This window comes from Coccinella septempunctata, chromosome 3 (genome assembly GCF_907165205.1).
Source record: "Coccinella septempunctata chromosome 3, icCocSept1.1, whole genome shotgun sequence".
NCBI lineage: Eukaryota > Metazoa > Arthropoda > Insecta > Coleoptera > Coccinellidae > Coccinella > Coccinella septempunctata.
This window is the reverse complement of record NC_058191.1, coordinates 39,934,574-39,951,625: the sequence shown is the minus strand read 5'-3', so window position 1 is coordinate 39,951,625 and position 17,052 is coordinate 39,934,574. Positions and strand designations below refer to the sequence as shown.

At 33.8% G+C, this 17,052-nt stretch overlaps 2 protein-coding genes across 3 annotated transcripts; both read left to right on the top strand.

Annotated features, from left to right (window-relative positions):
* Positions 1–13,684: 13,684 nt before the first annotated feature.
* Positions 13,685–15,424, top strand: LOC123309212 (leucine-rich repeat and death domain-containing protein 1-like). 2 transcript variants are annotated; one of them, XM_044892198.1, is made up of 2 exons: positions 13,685–15,096; positions 15,165–15,424. In XM_044892198.1, the coding sequence occupies exons 1-2, from the start codon at positions 13,896–13,898 to the stop codon at positions 15,323–15,325; spliced, it is 1,362 nt and encodes a 453-aa protein (XP_044748133.1). In that variant the 5' UTR covers positions 13,685–13,895; the 3' UTR covers positions 15,326–15,424. The 2 variants fall into 2 exon arrangements, with proteins under 2 accessions (XP_044748133.1, XP_044748132.1); XM_044892197.1 differs by having other exon boundaries at positions 15,147–15,424.
* Positions 15,425–15,556: 132 nt separating this feature from the next.
* Positions 15,557–16,633, top strand: LOC123309683 (60S ribosomal protein L39). Its single transcript, XM_044892907.1, has 3 exons — positions 15,557–15,695; positions 15,811–15,914; positions 16,539–16,633. Exons 1-3 carry the CDS (start codon positions 15,693–15,695, stop codon positions 16,585–16,587), a joined length of 156 nt encoding a protein of 51 aa, XP_044748842.1. The 5' UTR covers positions 15,557–15,692; the 3' UTR covers positions 16,588–16,633.
* The last annotated feature ends 419 nt before the right edge of the window (positions 16,634–17,052 follow it).

Sequence of the window (17,052 nt, the reverse complement as noted above, 5' to 3'; positions counted from 1 at the left end):
AATATCAATTACTTCGATCAATTCAATGAAATAATTCAGAATTGTTTATCACTTTTGTCATATTTCAACATTGAATTCTTGAGGTCAAAATACCCATATTACCAATAGTCAAAGTACCCAGATTCTCAGAACAATGCGTTCTTCGATAACGTCTAATAATATGCCACCCACTGAGGGACACCCTATATACCTAGTACCTAGTAATCGTTTATTTTTACTAGGACTAGGACTACGAATGAATCATAAATAATCTTTAAGTATAGATAACGTGAGAATGTCAAGGTTTTGACAGTATGGCAACGAAGAAGAAGATGAAAGAATTTCTACAATAGAATCCACATAACCTAATGATATTCAATTGTCTCAGCACTATACTTCATTCAAATTTATTTTAGCAGTCGGTTGGCCATGAAATAATTTTCTCAAGTTTTTGTAACTAGAACGAAGTTAGGTTGGCATTCATGAAATGTCGTTAATGTCATAACGCCGTTGCCACAACTAATATCAATTAATATTACGAAAATGCCCAAAGTGATTGAAAAAAGAGACAGGGTTTCAGAAAGTGCTATTTAGAATTCAGGTCCGCTCATTCAAATACTTATACCCTGATATTTTAAATAAACAATACGTCAGACGATAGCGAACATATTCAATGTAAGAGAATTTATATAATGTTTCATCTGAATCTAAAAGACTTATATTTCAGCTGAATATTTCCACAATCAGAAAGATTGTGAATGAAGAGGATGACAAAGAATTTCCTTCTATTGGGAGACCCAAAAAAGTGGTGGCATTTGAGAATTTTATGTTTGAGTGAATTAATGTCAAAAAAAAAGTTTACTACAGGATATTCGATAAATGTCATCGGAGAATAAGTTCCCTAAAATAGATTTTTCTATTTTTCATTTGACTTGTCCTATACAATGTAAATGTCTTAAGGTACTAATAAATACCTAATTATTATTATTACATCAATGTATTAAGATGAATAGCCACAAATACGCGCAAGTTGCCCTGTTACTTGTTTATTCATGTGAAATTTTTGTTCAACGGTGAAGTTGCATCTTAACTTGAAACTTCCTTCAATTCCTTTTACTTATATTGATGCAAGATGATTTTTGTTGAAGAATTTAACATTCTTGTAATTATCTGTTAGTTCCTTAGGGAGATACTCATTCCCAACCACTGCATCATATCCATTTCATATTCGGGTTAATATTTTTGAAATCTACAAATGATGTAAGCCAAAGAAGATAACGAACATTAATTCTCCTCAAGCTAGTGCATATTATGATATTATACTGATCTCTTGTATTTTCCATGCAAATAACTGGATTTGGTATGCCTTCAAACATTTTGTATAAACTTCAATTATGTTCGTCACATATTTTCCGAAGAGATTCGACATTGTAATAAAATACGTAATAACAGAAACTTTTACGTAGAACGGGCAACATAGCGTTGATTTAAAACCCAAAAATGTTTTGACAAGCTTCATAACCCCACATTTTCGTACTATACAGAGTGAAATGTGTCAAATTTCTATAGCCAACCGACTGCTAAAATGAAATTGAATGAAGTATACATAATATACTCATCTGTATCTTTTTTTTTTCAACCTAACACAATTAATTACAGTGTAATTTTGATGAATCTATCATCTATTTATGAAATAATAAAAACACCTGAGCCACCACCTTACTAAAATGAATATAATATAATAAATGTTCACGAGTAAATTATAATAAGAGTTAGACCAAAGTTACAATATAAAGGATGAATTTTCTGTTTTGTTTCCTTAGTTATTGTAAAATAGAGCACATTATTATTTTATTCTCTGATTGATCAGCTTTTCATTCTGAAATCGCACTCAAGCTCACACCTTCCCTCTCAAATTGATCCCCCAATCAGCTATCCTCCCTTACTTCGGCGAACTTTCCCCGTTAAACGTCAACATAAAGACATCTTCAGCGTCCTAATCGAAATCCCTGGGCCATTCGATATCTCGCCCTGCCGACTCCCGATCGTACTGTTTATTTTTAATCATTTGTATTCCGGGTGTGCGACTCTGTATATTTTCTATACCCCACGAGGCGCTTGATCTTCCGTATCTAATTAACGGGGGGTTTACGTGGCAGGTTCGTATTAGAACGGAGAAAAATTAGATTTGGAATCAATGGTATTTCTCTATCCACTCTTTCCTCATGAAAGGAATTTTTTTGACCGATGAAAAGACTGAATTACTGTATTTTGTGTTTTACGTTTAAAATTGATGGCTTATGGAATTACGAAGGGTGAGTCTTTTAACAGTAGACTCTTGAGGTCAAAAGAAACACTCTTTTCCTATACCATTTTTTCCAATCCGGCCCTGATGAAAAGACATTTCAAGTTTCATAATGAACTGTGCCTCCCCTGGAAAAAACAAAATTACCTTCAGAATAACTAGCTTAATCTGTCCCACTACACATCTGTGGATCTATTGAACAGAGTTGTATTCAGCCTTATTACACAATTTTCCGAATACACATCACAGATATTTTTTATTTTTGAAAATTACTCGAAAACGGCGCATTATACCAGAAAATATAAGGAATACTTTTATTTTACAAAACGTTCAAATATTCATTAGATAGCGTCCAGCTTAGTTTCAAGAGTTGAGTTCCTTGAATTTTTGGTATACTCCATCCACATTTATTTCAACAGTCGATTGGCCATGAAATAATTTACTCAAGTTTTTGTAACTAGAACGGAGTAAGTTTGGCACTCATGAAATGTCGTTAATGTCATAACACTCATTACGCCGTTGGCACAACTCACATCAATTTTTATTACGAAAATGCCGAAAGTGATTGAAAATAGATACAGGGTTTCAGGAAGTGCTATTTAAAATTCAGGTCGCTAATTCAAATAGTTATACTGCATGTGATATTCCAAAATCCACAATACGTCAGACGGAAGCGAACATATTCAATATAAGAGAATTTATATAATGTTTCATCTGAATCTAAACGACTTATATTTCAGCTGAATATTTCCACAATCAGAACGATTGTGAATGAAGAGGATGACAAAGAATTTCCTTTTATTGGGAGACCCAAAAAAGTGGTGGCATTTGAGAATTTTATGTTTGAGTGAATTAATGCGAAAAGTTTACTACAGGATTTTCGATTAATGTCATCGTAGAATAAGTTTCCGAAAATTGATTTTTCAATTTTTCATTTGACTTGTCCTATACATTGAAAATGTCTTAAGGTACCAATAAATACCTAATTATTATTATTACATCAATGTATTAAGATGAACAGCCACAAATACGCGCCAGTTGTCCTGTTAATTGTTTTTTCATGTGAAATTTTTGTTCAAAGGTGAAGTTCATCTTGACTTGAAACTATTAAACTTTTAATTCCTTTTACTCATATTGATGCAAGATGATTTTTGTTGGAGAATTTAACAGTCTTATAATTATGTGTTAATTCTTTCGGGAGATACCCATTCCCAACCACTGCATCATATGCATTTCATCTTCGAGTTAATATTTTTGAAATCTACAACTGATGTAACGTATTCAAACTTTAGCCAAAGAAGATAACCAACATTAACTCTCCTCAAGCTTGTGCATGTTATGATATTATACTGATCTCTTGTATTTTCCATGCAAATAACTGGATTTAGTATACCTTCAATCAGTTTGCATAAACTTCAAGTATGTTCGTCACATATCTTCCGAAGAGATTCGACATTGTGATAAAATACATAATAACAGAAAGTTTTACGTAGAACGGGCAACATAGCGTTAATTTAAAACCCAAAAATGTTTTGACAAGCTTCATAACCTCACATTCTCATACTATATACAGAGTGAAATAAGTCAAATTTCCATGGCCAACAGGGTGCTAAAATAAAAGTGAATAGAGTATATTTTTATGGTACGTACTGGTCATAATGAGAAAACTGGACGACGAGGGTGATATCTTGTGTTAGAAAAATATTCATCAACTTAATGAAAAACTATAATCCGAAATTCATATCATTCGATAAAACCGTTTGTGAGATAGAACTAAAAACAAATTTTTAATGGGTTTTGAACAGCCTGTATCTTTTAAACCGAGCCGATTCGGAAAAAATGGTATAGGAAAAAAGTGTTTCTTTTGACTACTACTATTAAAATATTTGTACGAGTCAAAGAATCACTTTGTATTTTATTTTGTCTATAATCTTGCAGATTTATCACGAGTGCTCTTTCTCAGTTCATCGAAGTCCTCTATTTTTGACAACCCAAGCTTTGAAAAGTCTAGAAATGTTGTTTTGAACCTAATTCGAGTTGAATATACAAAATATTTGCACTGTTTTGTCTCAGATGAAGAGATTGCGCACCGCCAAAGTTTTCAAATATCATGCGAATGATGAATGCAGCATAATTTCCGTCTGACCGTCTTCGAGAATGCAATAAACCCCTTAATTTGGCAAATCGATATTTACTAGGCAGGCTGATAATAAACAAACCTGACAGGCAACAATTTCTCAGACCTTCGGCCGCTTTCTTTCCCGACGTCATCTTAATTATATCTGCTGATATAAACATTTTCAATAAATCATATCCCTAGGAAATTTTTAATATTGAAATTGGGCCTATAAATCTTCGCGGGCGATTTATAAGGGGGGTTCGGATTTCGATGGCCGGAGCCGACTCCAATAACAACCGTAAAATTGCCTGAAATTGCCCGCTGCTAGCCGCTCGGGTAAATCACGGCCGATCGGAAAAAAAAAATTATCATTAATACCTCGGGAAAAGCATTTCCTGTACTGGATACCTGAACGGACAGTAAGAGAGGAGATTTGGGATAATTTGAGACTTGAAATCAACTGAAAAATGATGTACCTACAGGGTGGGGACCAAAGCTTGGCAAAATACATACTTTGCTTCAATTAACTCAAATTACGCATATTTTAACAGTAGATTCTTGAGGTCAAAAGAAACACTTTTTTCCTTTACCATTTTTTCCGAATCGGCACGGTTCAAAAGATACAGGCTGCTGAAAAACCATAAAAAAAATATTTTCACAAACGGTTTTATCGAATGAAAAGGACAGGGTAGACCACGGGTAACATTCAAGAACGTTACTCGAGAGTTTCTTCGTTGAGACAACTGTTTGCAACCGCTCGCCTCCTTCAAATTCAGCTTGAGCAAACTCATGAGGTGCAAATTAGCACTCAGATAATAAGAAATCGCCTCAGAGAATATGATTTAAGGCCTCGTGTCGCGACAAGAGGCCCAGCTCTTACCCCAGCCCATCGAAGGGCGCGTTTGGATTTTGCGAGAGAGCATATCCATTGGGAAGAGGCCGATTGGGAAAAAGTTCTCTTCACAGATGAGTCTAGATTCTACCTCTACCATTGTGATCGACGTTCCTTTGTATACAGACGTCCACATGAAAGATATGCTCAGTGCAATTTCCTGAATACTACTGGTTTCGGGGGAGGATCGATTATGGTGTGGGGTGGAATATCTTTGACTGCTCGCACAGACCTAGTGGTCGTTGATAATGGAGCTATGAATGCTGATAAGTATATAAGGAACATTCTTGAAGAGCATGTAGTGCCATTTGCCCCGTACATTGGTGAAAATTTCAGTTTTATGGACGATAATGCCAGACCCCATCGTGCGCGCATCGTTCAGGAGTACCTTGAAGAGGTTGAAGTCTCTCGAATGGAATGGCCAGCAAGAAGTCCAGATCTCAATCCGATTGAGCAGGTTTGGGACAACCTCAATAGAAGGCTGAGAAGTTCAGAAAATCATCCAGCTACTCTTAATGACTTAGGAATCCAACTCGGAAAAATCTGGGAAGGATTAAATCACAACATTTTGAGATCACTCATTTTGAGTATGAACCTTCGTTGCCGAGCTGTAATTAATGCAAGGGGTGGAAATACCAAGTATTAAATCACTTATCAGCATTTCAGTATTTTGAAAATTGTTCATTTTTCTTCTTTCACATAAGATTCGGTGAAATCCTGAATTTTTCTTCCATTTAATGTGTCTTGTTTCGTTCAAAACCGTCCCGAGAGAACATAAAAAATAAGTTATAAAGTCAATGTAGAGTTAACTTTCATTAAAATTGAGATTTTCAGAATGTGCGTTAATTTTTTTGCGCAGTGTAGTTATTCATTCATTTGATTAATCTTGTTCGAACACAGGATATAACCCACGTCTCAGTTTTCTCATTATGACCAGTACCATAAAAATACCAAAAATTCAAAGAACTCAACTCTTGAAATTAAGGTGAACGCTATCTAATGAATATTTGAACGTTTAGTAAAATAATAATAATGCGCCGGTTTCGAGAAATTTGATGATCAAAAATTAAAAAGTATCTATGAAATTTGAAAAATTGGGTACTTTGCTGACTACAACTCTGTTTGAAAGATCCACAGATGTGTATTGTCTCAGATTTAGCCAGTTATTCTGTAGGTAATTTTATGTTTTATGTTTTTATGAGACAAAACGGTAAAAAGAAGTGTTTCTTCTGACCTCAAAAATCTTCTGTTCAATTATTTGTATGAGTCGATGACTAACCCTGTATAGATAAATGCCGGGACCTAAAGATTCGAAATGTGCTGATTGGTGAAAAGTGGGAGCTCCACTATTCTTTCATTACACTTGTCAGATTCTACAGATTTCACCATCAATCAAAACAAATCATCAAAAATAAGAAATATTGCAATCCATCGTTAAAATATACCTGCTAATAGTAATATCGGTTCTTATAGTTGAATACACAAATGGAGTTTTATATCTATTATACAAGCAATGAGGGTAAAATGCTCTTGAACTCATTCCACTTATAATGAAAATAAAAAAAAATTAGGTTAACGATTATGAGAGAAAATAATCGATTATAAAGAATAGGAGATATTACTCAACTTTGATAACATCTATTAGGAATGGCAGGTTGAAGTAGAAAACTAATTCAAATCGGTTTTGAACACAGTAGAAAATAATCCAGGGTTACGATTGTGTCTACCGAAGAAGAATAATGTGAAAGTTTAACATCCATCGGTACAGGATTTTTCAGATAAAGTGCTAATGGAAGTACCAATGGATTTTATTGCAGGTCAAGAGTCGAATCGTGTGCCCACGAAAGGGTTCTTTTCATCGATGAAGAATTCTAGCTCGAAATCAATTATGTCCAGTCAAGGGGCTCAAAACACTTGAAATTTTCAAAGGTTAGTAGACAAAAAAGTCACCAAAAAAAAAACGAATTAACGAGCCCCAGAGCTGAAATATTTGATGCAAGTGGTGTGAAAGAATTCAACCTGGCACATACCGACTAGTTTTTCAGGGGAAACTCTTTATACCTATATTGAATTCTCCCCCAATAGCAGCACATTGAAGTGGTTCGCTAGAACTTAATTACCGAATTTTATTCGGCGTTTTATTGGCAATCAACGTTTCTGGCGATATTTTAAGCACCTATTAGCTTTCAGTCTAACAAAATAGTTATGGCCCATGCCCTGGTATTACTCCAGAAAACGATCCTCTCGAAATTGCCTATTCTCGCCCCCAATAATTAATCACATTTTTAATTAAATTCGAATTCTCCTAATCCGCGAGCATAATTGGAATGCCATTTTTCGTGCAATTCCCTTTTTTGTCTATGGTGAACGTGATATAGAAAATTCCGATCTAATTTTCCATCAGAATTTGATGATAGTTCGTATTAGGAAGTATATTTGTCAGAATATCTATCCTGTTTTTGCGTTTTGTTCAGCAGTTCACAAAATTTATTATCTATTTTGGACGTTTACCATAAAAAAGACAATGAATTTTCGTGATTACCTACTAGGGCGTTCACAATTGAACAGAATACTTGTAAATCAACGTTTATTTGATGTACCTATTTCTAAGATATTTTTCACGGTTTAGAACTCACTTTTTTAGACTCACTAGGGCATCGTATTATGATATATGAGGATACTAATATATTTTTATACATACAATGGCTGTGAGGGTTTTTTGTAGCTTAAACAGAGTTAAGCAAATCACTCACTGAATTTCTTGGAAGTTCCTATTGAAGTAAATTTCCTAGGAAAGCAACCACCATAACTAAAAGTCTGAAGTCAACACAATCTATCAAGATTCAAAGAAGCTGATAACCTCAGCGCCTGAAGGTAGATCCTACGCAACACCTAATACAGACCTTTGCAATAAGGTGTATTACGGGTTGAAGATGTTTGGATAAGTAAAATCGGACACTTAGGAGCAAAATTAGCTTATATTTCCAAACTAAAAAAAATTCTGTTCTGTGATCGAGTAAAGAGATCGAGAACTTCAATTCGCATGTTTTGAAAAATTCTTTTATGGGGAAACAATATTTTGAGTATCCAACAGGAATGATATCCAAATTTCAAATTTGAATTTTTTGAACGGAATGTTTCGAATTATGTTATCTTTAGGACCTTTGTCCAGTTCTGTAGTTTCTGTTTTGTCAAGAGATAAAAAAAAAATTCTATTTGAGCCGTAACGCACAAATGTATTCGATTAGGTATAGAACTTACTACTTGTAGACTATATGATGTGCCAAACTTGTCAATATATAGGATGAGTCTTTGACTCGTACAATTTTTTTTCAACAGTAGATTGTTGAGGTCAAAAGAAACACTATTTTTCTGTACCTTCTTTTCCGAATCGGCTCGGTTTAAAAGATACAGGCTGTTGAAAAAGCACAAATTTTTTTTTCTTGTTCACAGACGGTTTTATCGAATGCAATGAATTGTTTCAGAATATGGTTCCTCATTTATTTCATTAATCTTTTTCGAACACAAGACATCACTTACTTCTTCCAGTTTTCTCATTATGACCATTACGTACCATAAAAATATCAAAAAACCCAACTCTTGAAACCAATTTCGACGCTATCTAATGAATATTTGAATGTTTTTCAAAATAAAAGTATGCTGAATACAACTATTTTTTACAGATCCACAGATGTGTAGTGTCAGAGATTCAGCTAGTTATTATGAAGGAAATTTTGTTCCTCCAGGGGTGACATAGCTCATTATGAAAACTTCAAATGGCTAAATCTTTTTATCAGGGCCGAATTAGAAAAAATAGGATAAAAAAAAGCTTCTTTTGACCTCAAAAGTCTACTGTTTAAATATTTGCACGATTCATAAACTCACCCTTAGTAGAAAAAATTCCTTCCACAATTGCCTAAATCTCCAATATTTCGTTGTAATTTTGTTATTAAGGAATTTTATTGAACCTTTTCAATAATAATAACAGTTCTATCGAAGATCGTCATGTGAGGTGTTGATGTCGATACCGTATGTTTAGAAACTGTAATTTTTCACATCACTTCTATGCCGGATCGAGGCATTTGCCAAACGGTATCTCGTCTAGGAAGTTTTCCACTTATGAAGCATATGGTGCGGGAAATTCAACAGAAGGCGCAGTGTTTCCTCATCCTATACGATAAAAGAAAGAGTTTCTTGGCAATTTTCATAGTAGGATGGAATATTGAATCCCAGAAACAAGTGTAATATCGATCAATCACACTGTTGACTTTGTATGAAAATCTATTTCAGAAAAAATTTTGCCTCAAACCCAGCCCACAAAATTTTAATGTATTTCGTTCACAAGCAAAGTTTAAAATGAGAAATTCGGAATTTTCTAAGGAAGGTTTCTTCCACTTCAATAAACCGACACAAATACCGGTATTGGTTTATTACACCGTGTTGTAAACAACAAATTTCAGTTAAATTGACTTGACTCAAGTCAAGGGTGATATTCGGAAATCCCAAACTTCGCAAAAATTTCTCATATCTATATTGACCCCTTAAATGTTATTATGTTAAAGCTAAGAAGCCAGCCTTTCTAAATCCAAGACAACACAGCCTTCCTCGCCTTTGATGAAGTGAAAATATGAATAGGTAGTTAGTGAAGTCAGGTCATTTAGTCACTTTGAAAGTTGCCGTTATAAAGGGTTCAAGGGATTACCTACATTGAATGAGGAACCCTAATTACTCTCCTGACAGCTAGAGGTGCAGTACTAGGAAGGATTCTAAATTATCCGTGAATAGATAATCCATCGATTGTATGAAATATTTCATCGTTATTCACATTTTTTTCCTTTTATGGGTATTGAGGACTGTTTCGCACTCACACTAAATTTTTTATTTTCTTTCAAGAACATATTTGGTTATATTTTATGCAGAATAAAATATTCGCGTACACAGAATATTAAAAATGAAATTCGCCATGCATTTTAGTATTGATATTCCTTCGTGTATTCATCAGACCATCTAGAGAATTCGATGAATTACCTAGTTCATTATGCTAAGATAAAAAAATTGCAAACGATAGAATTTCGTAAAATATTGGCTCACTTTACAGAGTCCTAATTCTGAACCTGATCCTAGAGTAAAAATATGGGAATATTGTCAGCCTACATCCTAAAATAGACCAATGAAGACTTATTTAGCCCCTTTTTCTCAGTTTTATTACCTTGGAGATTAGGTACTTTTTCAAAATTTAGCCGAGACAATCGAAATTCCGCATACTAAAGGTTTTTTGGATAATCAAAAATATAAATGATAATAAAAATTCTTGGAGATAACTGTGAGACATTCAAAAAATGACATCGAATTCCTTAGCTGTTGATTTGATTGAATTTCCATTCTGAGAAGATCCACACTTGATTGAATTGAGTTCATCGTAACCAAAAATGGTCAGAACCCTTTCATAATGGTACCCGATTTCTGTACCAATTTTGATCCACTTGGATACCTAAAATTGTTCCAAAAAAACCCTCGAAGTAATAAACATTTATGTGGAACTCTTCTTCATGAAAATTAAATGATACAGTTAATATTTTGAAAAGTGTGTGGATTTTGAAAAACAAAAAAAGTCTCCCTCTTGGAAACAAAGATGAAAACTTGCTGCAAACTTCAACGAAGCAAATTTTTCTCTAAAACTGAACCAAACAGAAATGCAATAAGTAGAACACAAAAACGAGCTGAATCAAATTATTGAAGGTGATAATCTCGAAGAACATACGTAGATACACATTTTCGACAGGCACTTCTTGTAATAATCCATTTATGGTTAACATATTTAAACACAATCCTATGCCAACATATCACATCAATCCACACGTTTGTTTCAGTTCGAAAATGTCCAATTTTGTAAACATCGATCGAAATTTTCGAAACCGTCGTTTAGATTCTCAGAATTTGAATCCTTGAGTGACAGTGGAAGCCCCACCCCTCAGCCCTTAGCAGGTACAATTCTTGAGGGTATATTAGCTTGCAATTTGCCCAGTACCGATGTTACTTGTCTTGTAGTTCGTGTGCATAGACAAACTGTTCGTGTGTACACAAATTCAAAGGTCAGACGTGTACTCTTGCATCAAAATGTTGCTTATAGATTTAATTGTGTACGTAATTTGGGCGTTGCTGAAATTGTCATGCTTCGTAGCGAAGTGTTTCATACCAAAATGGATTCTTGGAAAGAAGATTGATGGAAAAAAGACTAAAAAAGCGAAGAAATTATCGGTGTTTAGAAGCGAGCCTAAGGTAGGTGGTGGCCATAAGAAGTGTGAAGGTTGCAACAATTCCCCTATCAAAGAACCAACACCAGAATCTCCAAGTCGATTCAACAGCAGCCGAAAAATGTCCAGGAGAGATTTGGAAAACGCGGGATTCACGAAACCAACCCTCAGTTCCCTCATGAAGAAAAACCGCCGGTCAGAAAGTCCAGAGCAGTTCCAGAAAACCCTGAGGAGCTACAAGAGGTACAGTTCTACCAATTCCGTTTCAAGCTACACTACCACCGTTTCTACCAGTTCGGGAGTAGGAAAAATTAACCAAAGTTCATCGAACGAAAGCGTGTCGAAATCCCCCATCAAACTATGCTATGGAGTCATTGGAGAGTTGGAGGGTATGAACGAGGTAGTCGACTATCTCCCACCTGTGGAAACCTGCGTAGCCACCTGTACCGACGTGACGGAAGTGTTGCAAGTAGCCACGTGTTCCTCGGTCGAGGTTTTCACCGCTGAAACCGTCAAACAGTACGAATCAGACGACAGCCAAATATTTTCCGACGAATCTCCTGATGAAGCCATTGGATCTGCCACGGAATCAGTTGGGGAGGTCGTTTCAGAAGACAGCCAGGTATTTTCCGTGGACTCGTTGGAGGACCAAGATGAGACAGACAGACAGAATGACAGTTCTCGAGAGGAGAGTGTACGTCAACGGATCGAGAACGGATTGTCCAAAATCGACAGATTGGCCAAAGAGATGAGGGCCGACGAGGATCCGTTTTACCAGAGATTGTTCTCGAATTTGAGGAAGGTGACCGTATATTTGTGCGAAAAGACCGATGACTGGGAGTTGGGAAAAAGTCGAGAAAATTCCCCTGAAAAAAAAAGACGAATGATTTCATAACTAATATGATACGACCGGCCCGTCCAACACTTGTGATACCTAAAATAAGTATAGTTACTTTATTTCTAAAAAATTCACATCAATTTTATTTACATTAACTGAATCGAAATTCCTAATGTAAAAAGTTTCTTGACAACATTAACAAGTGTTATGTACTCAACACTAAAATACTTAAAATTGCATTAAATCATCACTTCAACATCTAAATTCTTTATTTTGGATGTACCACATTCATCCATACTTTTGAAAATCTCATATACAACTGTTCTTTTGCCAAAAATTCATCAGTTTTTATAATTTGCCAATATCTTAAAAATTGTAGTTTGGTTTATCTCAATTTTAATTATTTTAATCTCATTTATTTCTCTGTCATCAGTTTATTAATTTATCTGTCAATATATTGTTTTTCACTTATCACATTGATTTTCATTTTTGTTCATTCATATCTAACTAATGAGCGCCATTTTCATATTGTTTGTTATTTAACATGAAAATCGCCTTCATTATTTTTTTCACATCTATTACGTTTCTTTAGTACATAACATATATTATTTAATATTTGATTCATTATTATTATATTTTATTGTTTATTGCTTTCTATGAGTTGTGAGTTTCACATTTCATTTATATTTTTGTACAGCATTATTTCATGACATCAAATTTGTACCTGATGCATCTCCATTAGTAACTTTTTGGAAATTATTTTCAATTCAAGATATAATAGTCTAATGAATAAGGTTCTCTACATTGTTGTCCATTTTATTACAAAAATAAATGTTTTAATTTTATATGATTTTTTATCCTTATTTCTTATATATACCTGAACGCTCAAAATTTCAAACCATTATTTCAAAAACATTAATAAAAAAGTGAACTGAACTATTTCAAATCATGTCATGAAACAGCGTAGAGATATTATCAGAGTTATGACAATTTGGGATAGTAGAATTTGGAAAACTGCCGGGATTTTGAAAATTAATTCAATACACACATGTATTGAAATATCAATCAATGAAAAATTCCAGGGAGGAGGAAATAATGAACAGAAATTCATTAGAAGGGGATCTATTAACTGTAACCTTTCATGTAGCAAGTACAACTAATGTTAAAAACTTTGTATTTCCAAGAGGAAATACATACTATGCTTAGAGCGTTGCTTAGACCAGACATGAAAAAGGTCTAAGCTACGACAAATTCAAATTTCTATGAACTTACTTTTCGAACAGCTGTTTGTCAAAAAGCTGACATAACCTCATTCTAGTCTAGGCAGCGCAACTAGAGCTTTCTGCAACTTTCAAATTCAAAGTTTTTATACCCCTATTCGAACTGGGAGAACGAGAAGAAAAATAAATCTCCCTTATAACTATCATTGAAACAGAGATGCCCCTTTGATCTGAATCAAGAATAACGAAAAACGTATCTTACATTATGTCAAATTTTCTGGTCTAGTGATGAGAAATATGGAAAAGCATTTTATAAGAATAGCAACCAGCGGTATTCACATGAGAAATTCCAGAAAAAAAACTGAACTCGAAAAGGAGACACTCGAAAACATTTTGAAATTATACAAGAGTCCAAATGTGACTAGCCTTGAAGGAATATCAGAACTTGATTTATCGAATTGTAAACTGTTTGATATTACGTGTGGCCTGAAAGAACTACAATTGAGGAAACTCAACTTATCTAAGAATGAGATGACTCAGGTACCAAGATGTTTCTATTTAGGTCTGGAAATCTTGGAGTTTCTTGATATATCATACAATAAGATCAACAGTTTTGATGTTGAACCCAATTGTTGTAGTACATTGAAAGTTTTGATTTTATGTTCAAATAATCTAAAAGATATACCGCAATGGATAATGAATCACCGTGCAATTAGATTGAAAGAACTCTATTATGATCTCAATAAAATTACATCTTTGCGATGTATCTTTGGATCGACTATGCTATTCTCTGTAGCAAAATTGAGTTTGAGAAACTGTTACGTGAGAGATGAAGACTTTGACTTCCTTAAGAACTGTAGATATTTGGAAGAATTAGATATAAGTAATTCAGTTGAAAGTTCTGTAAATCTTAATTCTTTAAAGGCAGTCGATAAATTGTTATATCAACCAAATTGGAAAAATCTTAGCATTTTGAAGATGAATAATTTATCTTTGTCAGTATTTCCTGATGCCCTCACTTGGCTAGAGGGGTTGACAGAACTTCATTTAGCAAATAATTACTTAGTCTGGTTACCAAAAGATGGCCTAGAGTTTTTTGTGAATTTAGAAGTGTTAAATGTTTCACACAATTCCATATCATGTCTTCCAGAGAAACTCACATGGCTAATATACCTTAAGGTTTTAAATTTAAGCTATAATACACTGGAAGAGACATGTGACTTCACAAAAATGAAAAGTTTGGAAATTTTGGATCTATATAGCAATAAATTAGAAAATTTCAGTCAAAACTTTGTCTGTACAAATTTAAAGTGCCTTGACTTGGAAATGAATTTATTTGACACGAAAGAATATAATCTAGCAACTTATGAGGAGATGAAAAAAGAATTGAGAATGAGAATTCCTGAAGAAAAAAGATATGATGGAGCCACACAACTTGAGACAAATAGTTGGAAATCTTCTGATGATGAGAGTTACAGCTATTCTGGAGGTAAAAAATGTTATAATATTTTTAACACAAAATTTACTGAATTTTTGCAGATGATGCTCCTCTTTCAGTTTTGGAAGATTGGGATGAGGAAATCAATCTTCGTGAACAAATAACAGCATCAGACAATGAATGGACTGGAGAATCCCCTACATTACCGCACATTCCAATAACTCATTATGAAAAACCAAGTATTTACAATGATGAAGTACTTTTTTGTGATGCAGATTAATTTTTTCAAAAATTTTTGATTTGTTATTTGCGTTTCTTTGAAATATTTTATTGTTTCAGTTTCTGTAGTTTTCTAACAATAAATTATTTTTTTATATTTCTTCTGTCCTACTTTCCAAAAATATTCAAAAATGTGCTTCGACTTCAACATATTCATAATGGGCATCAATATTTCCATTACATCAAAATTATATTTATTTCATTTTGGTTTTTACATGAAGGTGGAGATTGTTATTTTCTGAACGCACACTTTGTTCATTCACAATCTATGACTATGACATTCTATATTCTATGATATTTGGGTTGTCAACTGTAACCTCACTCTCGAGCGATTCTCTTTTCTTGTGAGTTCGAAAGACAACGACAAAATGGTGAGTTGAAATCATTTTTCATCTGAGAAATCCCTCGCAATTCTCAAACTATTAGTCTTGAAAATTAATCCTATTTTTTATTTTGTTCTTATAATCATCTTATATTTGTTTTCAGTCGGCTCATAAGACTTTTATCATAAAGAGGAAATTGGCTAAAAAGCTGAAACAAAACAGGCCTATTCCCCAATGGGTCCGCATGAGGACAGGAAATACAATTAGGTGAGTGATTAGTCAAGTTTTTGGGTCTAGTGTGATTTATGCCCCATCGTAGATTTTGATGATAATTTTAAAGATAAAACTTCGAAGTCTATGAAATGGTATAATTTGAATTCACAGTTCAACCACTATAATTTTTTTGCAATTTTGTCCTTCCTGTGTTTTCAACAGAACTCAACGAATTGGAGTTTTGAATTAATCCATTGGTGAAATTGTGAAAAATTGGTCAATTTTGGATGAAAATAAAACTGAAAAATTTTGAGGTTAATTTTATAGGTTAGGTTACCTTAGTAAGGGCAGTGAATATTTTTTAAATATTTCATTTGAAGACATTAGTGAAAATATAAAATTTTTACGTATATATATATCTATTATTCTAGATTTTAAAGGGGGTTGCATCCTCAAGATCTATTGAGCCCCATAAGTATGTTACTGCATGTCATGTTTTTTCGAAAATGGGTTTTCTGTCTCGTACTGCATCTAAGAACATACCAATAGGTGGCCACAATGTCGAATGCACTTCAAAATTCATACTATACGATTATTTTCGAAAAATAGGGCATAAATCGCAAATTTACTGATGTTCAATATTTATGTACATGTGCTAATATAATTTTATGTTTTCAGATACAATGCTAAGAGGCGTCACTGGCGTAGAACCAAGCTTAAGTTGTAATCTGTAACAACAACCCTTATAATGATTAAAGTTTTCATGTAAATTACATCTAGTTTTATTTGAATAAATGGGTATCTAACAATATGTAAATTTTCGTTATTACTTTCCATCTAGAGGCATTTTCAAGGACCTTCTTACTTGTAATGAACAGCTTTCAACGAACTATGAACGCAAGCAGATTTGTTTTGCCTGCTAAAGCATTCAATTGAAAAATTACAACTCTAATTTTTGGAAAATGCACGTAATAAAATCCACAATATGCTCGGATACACAGCATTGCTAGTTTATCAATCTAGTTAAACGAAAGAACCTTCGATAAGCTAAAATTTGCGAACCCTTTGAAACTGTCTGAATTTTGCCCTGTACCATTTTACGTCCCCACATTTTCTATACAAAGAATAGAATAATTTTCTATTCAAATGTAAGGGGCATAAAGTCACATTTTTCAGAAATAAGACTTCCATC